General features: G+C 36.6%; 1 protein-coding gene across 2 annotated transcripts in view; it reads left to right on the top strand.

Annotated features, from left to right (window-relative positions):
- The window catches only part of UNC13C (unc-13 homolog C), a 584,413-nt gene that overhangs the window by 266,032 nt on the left and 305,588 nt on the right, over positions 1-12,793 (top strand). For both annotated transcript variants that reach the window (XM_026447030.2, XM_026447029.1), the window contains exon 7: positions 10,725-10,944. In XM_026447030.2, coding sequence (XP_026302815.1) covers positions 10,725-10,944 — 220 coding nt within the window. The remainder of the gene's footprint in view (positions 1-10,724; positions 10,945-12,793) is intronic.

Genomic DNA, 12,793 nt, shown 5'->3' with positions numbered 1-12,793 from the left:
TCCATTAGGTTTATGTTGCCATGTAATATTTTGAGTATAGTTTGGGCATAAGACAAAGCAGACATCCTCTGGTGTGGAGAAAGCTGCATATTGCTTGCTCAATCTCAAAGCATCTAGTCTTTTTTTTGAGTAAATAATACACGCTGAAGAATTTTATTGATAAACTCCTACAGTGTTCCTTTCCTATGTTTTAAAACATGGTATTTGATTTGTACTATTTCCTTTGACATTAGTATTTGAACTAATTCCTTTCACAAGTTAACAGGAAAGCATAGAAATTAGTGGAATGTGGAATGCTACTGTATTTTCTGAGTCCTGAACAGGGAACATATCCTCAATTTAAGGTTAAATCAGCTATTGATCTGCTTTTCAACAACTTAATAATATCACCTTTACTCCTTTAGTTTCAGAAGACCTCAGTAAAAAAAACTCTGTGTTGGTGTTGAATGCATGAACAGAATCCATCCGTTCCCTCTCAAATTCATAAAGCTAATTTCCCTGGGACTCATGCCTCAAAAAGTAAATGAACTATGACTTCTGTACAACAGGCATATTACATGTCACTCTTGACGAGCTGTCACATTCAGTCATTACACAGGCAACTAACATAAATGCTGGAGCAAATAATTTGCACTCCTTGGTGCTGAAAATCTTCCTAGGCACACTTTATATAAAAGCATAAAATGTTTGCTTGTGTGTGAGGGGAAATGGCTTGGTGATGTGGAAAACAACCAATGGTACCATTTCTATTTTAATTAAAGAAATGTACAGTTTGAAGCTCAGTCATCTCTTCCAAGGACAGAACAGAGTCTAATGCCTGATGCAGGATGACAGTGGTTCACCTAGCACTGCCTCCTCCACTTACGCTCTGCTGGCCATGGGTGAAGCATCGCCAGTGCCTCCATCCATCACCAACTCCACCTTACCCACAAGGTGCTATTAGGACTGATTGAGAATCTCAGCTCAATAAGCTGTTAAGGATTATGATTTCTGAAAATTTCCATCTAGCTTAGTAACATAGGAAGGACCAACGAATCTACTATCTAAATACCATAGCAGTAGTCTTCCTGGCACTCCACTATCCATCTCTGTGCTAGTTTCACAGACTGATAATTTCTTAGGTGTGAACCTGACAGTGGGGCAATCAAAGTAGATCCATTCGGTAATTCAATACATGCTTGTCGACTATCTGCTATGTGTCAGGGGTTGTTTCAGACTGGAAATAAAGTAGGCAACAACTCGACCAAAAATCTCCACTTTCATGAGGCTTACCATACAGTGGGAGGAGGACTGAAATACTTAATTTTGTATCCTCTGTTGCTATAAGTCACATGGAAGCTTCTAGTAGGCAAGAGCATTTAAACCAAGATAGTCTCAGATGAGGTTTATGGGAAACCAGGTAGAGAGAGGAATGAAAATCACCAAGCATAGGAGGGATCCTAGAGCCCTGTTGGTTCTGTCTGGGTTGAAGGGCGTGTTGAGGCTGGCAGGCTTCTAGGAAGTGTCCGTTCTCAGTAAGGGAAAATTTGTCTAGCATTCAGACTTATTGAAAGGGACTGGCAAGAACTAGATGAGAGGTAATCAGGAGATCAAGCCTGAGCCCTATTTCTAGCCTGACACTAGAAAGATAAAATGGAAGGAGAAAGCTGCTCAGAACACCTCTCTGAGACTTCAACTTCAACCAGAGCTGTGGGTTTACAGCACACCCAGGTACTTCAGACCCCTACACAGGAACAGACACCCTTTCAGGCCACCTGGATAACTTTTGAAGTGAAAGGGGTCTGAATTAGAATCTCGACTCCACCTCTCACTAGCTTTGACTACTTGTTTCTTCTCAATATTCTGCACCTTCCTGAGATGACTTTGCTTCATCAATAAAATGAAAGTAATAAAAGTTACCTCACAGTTTGTGAGAATTAAAAGAAATAGCTTATGTAGAAAACCCTTTGTTTAGTCAAACCCGTCCCATTCCTCTTTTTCTCTTTATACAGTGGCTGGCATGGCAGGTGGCCATCAGTGCAGTAGGGCAGGTACTTGTGATCGGGTCTGCAGAATACGTGCTGAGTCTAATGCCTCCCTGCCCTCTTTGCACCTGAGGGTCAATTTCCTTTCCAGGAAGTACTGACATGGAAGCCAGCAATAATGACATCAAAATAAAAATTATTTCTTGTCTACAAGTATTGCTATTGGTTCCGTTGTTCTTCATAAGCGTGGACTTTGGCTTGAGATCCAATGTTGGTCCAGCTCCACAATTTACCTGCTGTGGGTCCTGGGGCAAGTTATGGAAATTTTCATGTCCTCGATTTTCTTATATGTTTACTAATTGTATCATATTTTTGCATCTACTTTGCATCATAAGGTAAAAATGGCTATGTTTTTCTATGTCCTTGAATGATTTTGGCATCAATATTAAACTAGCTTAATAAGATAAGCGGGGAAGATTTCTTTTTTTTCCTTCTCTGGGATGTTTTCTATAAAATAAGTTCTGTATCTTGAAGGACTGGCAAACCTTGTCCTCCAAAACCACCTTGATATGGTAGTTATTTTGAGAGTAATTTTTTGATTATCGAAGCAACTTATTTAATATAGTGATTACATTCCTTAAGCATTCATTCTTGAGTTAGGCTAGATAATTTATACTTTTTTCAGTAAGTTGTCTTGTTTTTCTAAATTTTTGAATTTAATATCATCAAATTGTTTATATAATTATATCATAATTTATATAAAATATGTGCCATTTTATCCTATTTTTATTTATTTGTATTTTCTCTCTCTTTTGTAAACTCAAAACTGCAGGAAATTTCTCTGACTTTGCTTTGTTGACTCCATATTATCTCCTTGTTTTTTATTTCATTTATTTATGCTCTTGTCATTTTTAGTTTTCAATTCTTTGTATTCACCCCAAAACTACATTTCTAAGTTATAGAGTTGAACATAAAGTTATTGATTTTAATGGTTATTAACTATCTCATATACACAAAGTAATATTTACAACATAAGTGGAGAAAATAAATAACAATAATAATAATAATAATCTAACCATGTATCCATTTTTGAGGCGTAAGTGCATACTAAAAGTTAATTTTGTTATTAACTATTTTTCACCACACAATTTCCCATGGTTCCCTGACTGACTTTGCTTGTTTACATAAAAGGACAGTAACATGGGATCTATTATAGGAATGGTCAGCCCCTGCCTCACCTTTGTTTTATAAAATCCTAAACATTCTTCTCTTTTTTTTCTTCAACTTTTATTTTAAGTTCTGGGATACATGTGCATGATGTGCTGGGATACATGTGCAGGATGTGCTTGTTACACAGGTGTGCCATGGTGATTTGCTGTACAGATCAAGCCATCACCTTGGTATTAAGCCCAGCATCTATTAGCTATTGTTCTTGATACTCTCCCTCCTCCCACTCCCACTCCTGACAGAACCCATTGTGTGTCATTCCCCACCACATGTCCATGTGTTCTCATCCTTCAGCTCCCACTAGTAAGTGAGAACATGTGGGGCCTGGTTTTCTGTTCCTGCATTAGTTTGCGGAGGATGATGGTTTCCAGCTACATCCATGTCCCTACAAAGGGCATGATCTCATTCCTTTTTATGGCTGTATAGTATTTCATGGTGTATATGTAGCACATTTTCTTTATCTAGTCTATCATTGATGGACATTTGGATTGATTCCATGTCTTTGCTATTGTGAATAGTGCTGCAATGAACATATGCATGCATGTATCTTTACAACAGAATGGTTTACATTCCTTTGGGTATATACCCAGTAATGGGATTGCTGGGTCAAGTGGTATTTCTGCCTCTAGATCTTTGAGGAATCTGTCTTCTACAATGATTGAACTAATTTAATTCCCACCAACAGTGTAAAAGCATTCCTTTTCCTCTTCAGCCACGCCAGCATCTGTTGTTTCTTGACTTTTTAATAATTGCCATTCTGACTGGCATGAGAAAGCATCTAATTGTGGTTTTAATTTGCATTTCTCTAATGATCAATGATGCTGAGCTTCTTTCCATGTTTTTCTGACTGCATGAGTGTCTTCTTTTGAGAAATTTATGTTCAACTCCTTTGCCCACTTTTTAATGAGGTTTTTTTTTTTTTTTTCTTGTAAATTTGTTTAAGTTCCTTATAGGTCTTGGATATTAGACCTTTGTCAGACAGATAGATTGCAAAAATTTTCTCCGTTCTGTAGGTTGTATGTTTGCTCTTATGTTAGTTTCTTTTGCTGCAGAGAAGCTATTTACTTAAATTATATCCCATTTGTCAATTTCTGCTTTTGTTGCAATTACTTTTGGCGTTTTTGTCATGAAATCTTTGCCTATCACTGTGTCCTGAATGGTACTGCCTAGATTTTCTTCTAGAGTTTTTATAGTTTTGAGGCTTTATATTTAAGTCTTTATTCCATCTTGAGTTAATTTTTGTATATGATATAAGCAAATGGTCCAGTTTCAGTTTACTGCATATGGCTAGCCAGTTCTCTAGCACCACTTATTAAATAGGAAATCCTTTCCTCATTGCCTGTTTTTGTCAGGTTTTGTCAGATGGTTGAAGGTGCATGGCCTTGTTTCTTATCTCTCTATTCCATTTCATTGGTCTATACGTCTGTCCTTATATCAGTACCATGCTGTTTTGACTACTGTATCCTTGTAGTATAGTTCGAAGGTGGGTAGGATGATGCCTATAACTTTGTTATTTTTACTTAGGATTGTCTTGACTATTCAGGCTCTTTTTGGTCCTGTACAAATTTTAAAATAGTTTCTTCTAATTCTGTGGAAAATGTTCATGGTAGTTTAATCGGAGTAGCATTGAATCTATAAATTACTTTGGGCAGTATGGCCATTTTCACAATATTGATTCTTCCTATCCATGAGTGTGGAATGTTTTTCAATTTGTTTGTTTCCTTCTAATTTCCTTGAGCAGTAGTTTGTAGTTCTCCTTGAAGAGGTCTTTTACTTCTTTTGTTAGTGTATCACTAGGTATTTTATTCTTTTTGTAGCAATTGTGAATGGGAATTTGTTCATAACTTGACTCTCTGCCTACCTGTTGTTGGTGTATAGAGATGCTAGTCATTTTTGCACGTTGATTTTGTATCCTCAGACTTTGCTGAAGTTGCTGATAAGCTTAAGCTTTTGGACTGAGACAATGGAATTTTCTAGATATAGGATGATGTCCTCCGCAAAAATTATTTGACTTCCTCTCTTCCTATTTGAATATACTTTCTTTCTTTCTCTTGCCCAATTGCCCTGGCCAGAACTTCCAATACTATGTTGAATCGGAGTGGTAAGAAAGGGCATCCTTGTCTTACGCCGGTTTTAGACTCATAAGAATGCAGTCTCCACCCCAAGTAGTAAATATTAGACTTCCCACATTAAAACGGCTAAAATTTCCCCCCAGTGAAGAAATCCATATTATTTTTAGTTTCATGTATTTATCAAATTAATTATCTCATACCACCCACATCCCTTGTATACATTTTTATTGAAAGTTTGAATTGGGAAAAGAGAACATTTATAGTACATAAAAATCTATCATGTTTTGTTTTCAGATTGTGTTCTGTGTCATCACAAAGGGCTTATGCTATATTGTGGTCTCCTTGAATTAAGGAATCATCTACGTTAGCCTTGTTCTGCCCTCTTTATTTGGACTCACCCCATACGTTTCTTAGGACGATGTTAATTTATATCTGTTATAAAGCAATAGATGTGAAAGAAAACTACTTGCATTCTCACATAGATAAGAATATAACCTTTAGTGTTTGTTTGTACTTTCTGCTACAAAAAAATTATCTGAATAATTTTAGCTTCTACAGTCAATCAATCTTATAGGATGATTACTTAGATGAGCAAATCAGCACTGAAATTATGTCTGTTTTTATACCCAGGATTTTATCCTAGCATTGCTCTGTCTTCATGTTTATAACAAGTTTCAAAAAGATCATATTGTACCTAATGTTTGCTCTGCAAAAAATTCTGATGTTTTTGTCCAGAAACAATAACATTTGTACTTTACAGAAGAGCAAACATATTTTTTCTAAAATGTATACATCAAGTATATGAAAAATGCCTCAAAACAAGAAGCATATTTTGTCTTGAAAGTATCAAAATGGGACATTTGGGGGATATAGGAAAGGTGTGGCTTACATAATCTCATGAGGAGGATTATTTCCTCCACAGGATGAGGAGGAAAATAGAACTTCATAGGTTAGGCACTGGTTAACACAGAAAGGAAAAAGGAGAGAAATAATGTGGCAAATTGAGGCAGACAAGCTTTGTTCCTGTTATAATTATTAACAATTGGTAGATTAGAATATTGATGATCTGAAAACACTAGTCATTGCTCTTGGCAGGAAGCCTGATTCCTTTATATCTCAGGCTCATTTTAGTTTCCTCAGGTAGTGATGAATAGAAAAGGCAATTCATTTCCTTCCAGTGTCCTAATTGTTCCAAAAGTGATATATTAGTGCTCCTTACTTTAAATGTATTTGTTGGAGAAGAAAGTTCTAACAAAATATTTGTCTAGGGTATAGTCTGTATGTTGTATTTGCCTACAAAGGCTTATCAGATTGTGAAAACATTCCTCACTCATTTCTACAGGTTAACAAGATGTCTATACACAGCAGAAAAAAATTGCCTTCTTTGTTGGAATCACTTAAGCAATGTGAAAATAATGTTGTTGTTTTTCTAATTACAAGAGTATTACATCCTGTCTATACATAAAAAAGAATACGGGAAGGATATGTATCAAATAATGCCTAACTTTAAAAGGCTAAATTGAATATTTTTATTATTTATATTAGTGCCTTTCTGTTTTATAAATTATTTTTACAATGAGCATGCACTTTATTATAATCTTTTTTTTTTTTTTTTTTTTGAGACGGAGTCTTGCTCTGTCCCCCCGGCTGGAGTGCAGTGGCGCGATCACGGCTCACTGCAAGCTCCGCCTCCTGGGTTCACGCCATTCTCCTGCCTCAGCCTCCTGAGTAGCTGGGACTACAAGCACCCGCCACTGCGCCCGGCTAATTTTTTTTGTATTTTTAGTAGAGACGGGGTTTCACCGTGGTCTCGATCTCCTGACCTTGTGATCCGCCCGCCTCAGCCTCCCAAAGTGCTGGGATTACAGGCGTGAGCCACCGCGCCCGGCCCCACTTTATTATAATCTTAAAACACATATTTTTTAGAAAAATACATTTTTGTTGTAGAAGATTTGAAAAGTTGTAGAAGATTTGTAAAGTTTAGAAACATTTAAAATAGATTATGAGCTGATGAGAACACATGGACACAGAGCGGAACAACACACACTGTGGCCTGTCGGAGGGTGGGGGTGGGAGGAGGGAGAGCAGCAGGGAGAACAGCTAATGGATACTGGGCTTAATACCTGGGTGGTGGGATGATCTCTGCAGCAAACCACCGCGGCACATGTTTACTTATATAACCTGCACATCCTGCACATGTACCCCTGTACTTAAAATAAAATTTGGAAATTTAAAAAATTAAATAGATTAGCAGCAAGTCACTCATTTTGCCATATCCCACTGTCCTTGGGTCCTAATTCTAGTAACTAGGTTTTTACTTGTTCTAGGGACCTCCATATGTCTGATTCCAAGTTGTTTACCTAGGCCAGAGACCCTCTCTTGATAACATACTCAGTTCCATCCTTCAGCTCTTATCTATAGCTGATTATTAATCTGCCTGCCCTAAGTGTTACTTTTTGTTGTTGTTTAATGGTTTTTCATCCCTTCAATCTGATTCCTAATGGCAAACTACAGACTTCATTTGCTTCCATCAATGGCAAATTTTGGGGTTTCCCCTTGCTTTCCTCTGCCCTGCTTTTATTTAGTGCTTCTTGCTCTTTTCACCTTATTCCACACAAAAACCCACACTTTTTCCTTCTTATAATCTTATTTCATCTTGCCTGACTTTGCTGCTGAGAAAACAGCTTTCTCCAAGATGCATTATCACCCTGAAATAGCAGAATCCTCTATTATGAGATTATTTTGATATGGTTTTCTTACCTATTTCATGTTCCTAAACTATCAACTCAGAATATACTTTGCTGAAAAAAGAATGTTTTTGTATGGCATTTATTTTAGAGTAATTTTCAGCTTTGATAAATACATGCCCATACCCCTGAAAGTCAAGAATGAAAAGGATTCATCATTTCCCTAAAATGATGAGCCCTTATTAGAGGGGATATATACCCTCTGGTAGGTTGTCTAATGTTTAATGTTTTTCTCTAACTTTAATAACTTTTAAATATTGGCATTTATTTCAGTGCCCCATTCAATTGCTTTTCAATGGGCTGTCTAGTAAATGTTTCATGTTTCTTATTTTCAGAAATTAGCTTCACTCTCCCTTTGCAAGAAATGAATTATGGCTCGTTAGCCAAACCAAACAAAACATTTTAATGAAATCTGCTCAGCTATTTATTCAGAACTTTTACTTGTTTTCCTCCAGTATGTTTAATGTTTTAGCAGGGTTATTTCTTTTTATTATTCCTACTATAACCTATAGACAGAGTATTGACTATATATCACTCGACTTCAGTAAAAGCAAAGTGGACTTAGGGAATTAGATCATATATATTAATCATTTACTTAATCTTTAAATATGTGAATAAGTTCACGTTCAAAAACAACCTTATTCCCAACTCTACTTTCTATATTTATGTAAGGTACATTACTTACTTTTCTTGTGTTCATTAGCAGACTCTGTTTTATTCCCACTCAGTATTCCATGTAATTAGAATATTTTATTATTCTATTTTTATTATTTTATTTCCATTAAAACAAATGAGTTGCCTGATGCAACTGCAAGTATATAAATTAATTCCCTTCCTAATTTTTCTTCTAGACCACAAATGCTACATTACACACACAAACACACACAGCCCCTCAGCCCAGTTAGAACGGGAGACTCTGTCTGTGGGTAGCTAATGAAAAATCTGTTATGCCAAGGATTATTTCATTTGTTTTAATGATAGTGAAGATACTCACTGTGCTAGGTATTAAAGAGGAGGCAAAGGTGAATAATACGTGCTTCTAATTCTCAAAGAACTCTTAACAGTTCTTTATAAGACATCTTCATTATGAAGTGAAGCCAGGAGATTTACTTGTTTCAGACACTCTTTATTGAAAGGTGGTGGATCCAGTTGTTCTATCTGAATAAACCCTAATATTAGGGTCTTCCACTTGAGTGATGCCCGAATTTGACCATATTGCTACTCTGTAGACTCACTTGAAGTGTAAAGAGCTCTGGAATGACCAGTCTCTTATCTAATAGCAAGGATGGATCTAACCATTCAAAATTAGAAACATTTTTACTGAGGCTTCGTTCCCTGGTAGGGGACCTCCCAGTACCATTACCAAACATATTCTGGGAAAACACAGAGTGAGAGTAATGTAATAATAAAGGGAAATATGCTGTTACCATACTGTGGAATTGAAAGTTAGTCATTTCAACACTGTGGGAAAATATTCGGAAATGAGATTTGAGGATAATTAATGCAAAATATAAATGCTTCTAGTGTGATTTATCAGCTAGGCTCCTACAGGGTTTATGTAAATATCCATTCATTATGCATCAGGCAGTTGTGTGAAATTATCTGTAAATGTAACCTCTGAGAGTGCTGGTCTTTCTCTCAGGAAGTCACCTGCTTTGTGGGATATGAGAAGCATTGAAAAGGACCCATTTAACCAATTCTCTTTTCTATTGGCCTGTGTTTATTGTTGGTGTTTTTTTTTTTTTTTTTTTTTTAATCCAGCATCAACACTAAGTGTTTATTTGGTGTTTTGAAGCCTATAGACTACTTCTGTTATCATTATATAATTTGATCTTCAAAGTAATATCATTTTAAGCAGAGCAGAGAAGGAGAGTGAGTCTTAGAGCCCTTACATCTCTCTGTAGATTACAAGATTCATAAGTGGCAGAACGTTTATTCATTAAAAGAAATGTACCTCTACTCTGTTCCAGGGACAGTGATAAGCTGTTTAGGCACTAAGAAGGAAAACATGGAAGACAGTTCCTGCTTATAGAGGCCCCTTCTAAATATCATGTGGTTGGGCCTAGGAGAACTCAGATCTCCTAGCTACTTGTTCAATAGATTTTTTTCACCTCACTTATCATTAGAAAGTCCTTCCATGTGCTATTAGGAACTATTTCCTTTTAAAATATAAATCACCATGGGAGAGTGCCTCATTTGACCTTATCTACTACTGATGCTTTCTTATGAATTAGGTGATAAGATCCTTCCCAGGTGATAGCTGCTGAAAGCAAATTTCCTGCAGATTGAATTACAGAAGCATTCCTTGGGGCTGAGGAGGGGTGAAGTATGAGGGAGGGCAAGGGAGTCAGGAAATAACCACCTGGGTAGGAAGTAAAAGAGGTGTGGGGTTTATAGCGTAGCAGGGACTTAGACATCCTCAAGTCATTAGACCTGAGTGCTGCTGGGAAAGAAGCTGTAGACATTGGAGCCCAGTCCAGTCTGGAAGATTAGGGAGTTCTTTGTGTACAGATAACTGAATCGGGCCCTAAAACATTAAGAGAAGAATAAGTTAGCAGAGTTATTATGCTTACTGTCATGACTTGAATCAATGATCAAGGGGCTCTCTCAAAATAGCATTTTCAGAGAAAAGTGATAAAATGGTTTGTTTTACTATGAAACAATTCAAATCCACTGACTTGGCGGTACACTGGTAACTTCTCTCATGTTCACAGAAAATGCACGTCTTCAAGAAGACCTTGCAGGCATTGATCTACCCTATGTCTTCTACCACCCCACACAATTTTGAGGTCTGGACAGCTACCACGCCCACCTACTGTTATGAGTGTGAAGGTCTCCTGTGGGGCATTGCAAGGCAAGGCATGAAGTGTCTGGAGTGTGGAGTGAAATGCCACGAAAAGTGTCAGGACCTGCTAAACGCTGACTGCTTGCAGAGTGAGTACTTGGTTTGGCTGACAAAGCGGTAGGCAGAGCCTGCCTTATTCCATCTGTTTCATGTTAAATCACTTCAACTCTTGCCGGTTGTCAACAAATCCTACCCGCTCCCCTCCCACCACTTACACAAAGACACACCATACTGTCCATCAAATCATAGTTGATGATGCAGTCTGAGAGTGTTGAGCTAGGCACTGTTAGAATCCTCAGGGTGAGTACCTGGAGTGAAATTGCACTCTCATCCAGTATAAACCTTCAAAGTGACTTCCTATTTTCTTACTCATACATCATAATAGTTCCATGAGGTAAGTGGGAATATGTAAAATCAGGTTCCCCAAACCGGGCTCAAGACATGCTCCTGCATTTGCAGCAACTGAAATTCTTTCTTCAAGCCTATCTGGTGCCTGTCTGGCAGGATCCATGTCCTTCTGCAGTTCCTGCACAGGCCTTGGAAATGGGATGGCTTGGGTTTGAATGTCAACAACAAATGTAACTTACCAGGTATGTGACTTTGAGAAAATATTTTAACTTCTTGAGGCTTTATTTTTCTCCACTCTATGGGCAGAAATAACAAAATTTACCTTAGAGGGTTATTGGAATGGCTAAATAGTCTCTGCTAAGAGCCTGGAACACGGTAGATGCTCAATAAATATTAATGACTTTCCATCCTTTCATACTCTTGAATGAGTACATGCCACTTTGATTTTTATAAGTTACCTTAAATTTTTTATTTTCAAAAAAATTCTTTATTTGCTACTTTAGGTCTAGAAATGCTGATGCATCACATTCTAAAATACACATAATTGACTTTTCACTACTCTATTTATTTGGTAGTGTTGCTTTAAAATGGCCAAAAAAGTGTATTTCAACATGATGTTCATTTGCAAATCATATTTTTTTCACATCTAAATATTGTGCCCTCTATTTGTTGTTTATATGGATGTAGTCAATGTAAGACATATAGTTTGACACTGAAGGGAGGGGAAGAGGAAAATGTGAAAGACTAAATCAGAATTGCTGTCACAGCTGACTTGTAGTCATGATCATATACATTCTAAAGTTTTCTCTACCTGATTAGTATTCTCCATACAAGATCAGATCAGATTGAGGCTATGTTAATGGTTAACAAGTGCATTTTTTAAAGCAAAACAAGCGGTGTTCTTTATTTGAAAAATAAAAAGTATAGTTAAGAATAAATATTTTAAGGGGAATTGACTTGATATTACTCATTGAATTTACATGCAAAATCTCATAATCCAATTAATATTCAGCCCAATTGTTTAAAAAGTGAATTGTGTACAGGCATCTTAAGAAATAAGCATATTAAGGCAATGACATTTAAGTAAATAGAAAACACACTGTCATCTAAAAAAAAATGGCTTAAATTCCTTAGAGAAAAAAATGATGCTATTCATACCTAAGAAATGAATTCATTCTTCTAGTCTTTCAGAAAGGACAGATGCTAGCCATTCATTAAACTTTAGAAACATGTTCATCATCTATTTCCATTTCTCAAAACAACATTTATTATTCCATATTTGTTAAATAAATTATGCAATTCAAAATTTTCATTGACATTCATTAAAATGCACATGTAAATTGGAAGAATCAAAAATAGTGCAGAACAATGAAGGTAGATATGCATGTCACAGGAGGGTTTTTTTTTGGTTAGGATTATTATTTTATTTATTTTTTATTATACTTTAAGTTCTAGGGTACATGTGCACAATGTGCAGGTTTGTTACATATGTATACATGTGCCATGTTGGTGTGCTGCACCCATTAACATGTCATTTACATTAGGTATATCTCCTAATGCTATATCTCCCCCCTACCCTCTGCACAATAG

This window comes from Piliocolobus tephrosceles, chromosome 6 (assembly GCF_002776525.5).
Source record: "Piliocolobus tephrosceles isolate RC106 chromosome 6, ASM277652v3, whole genome shotgun sequence".
NCBI lineage: Eukaryota > Metazoa > Chordata > Mammalia > Primates > Cercopithecidae > Piliocolobus > Piliocolobus tephrosceles.
Note: the sequence above shows the minus strand (reverse complement) of the source record. Positions and strands in the feature narration are given on the sequence as shown.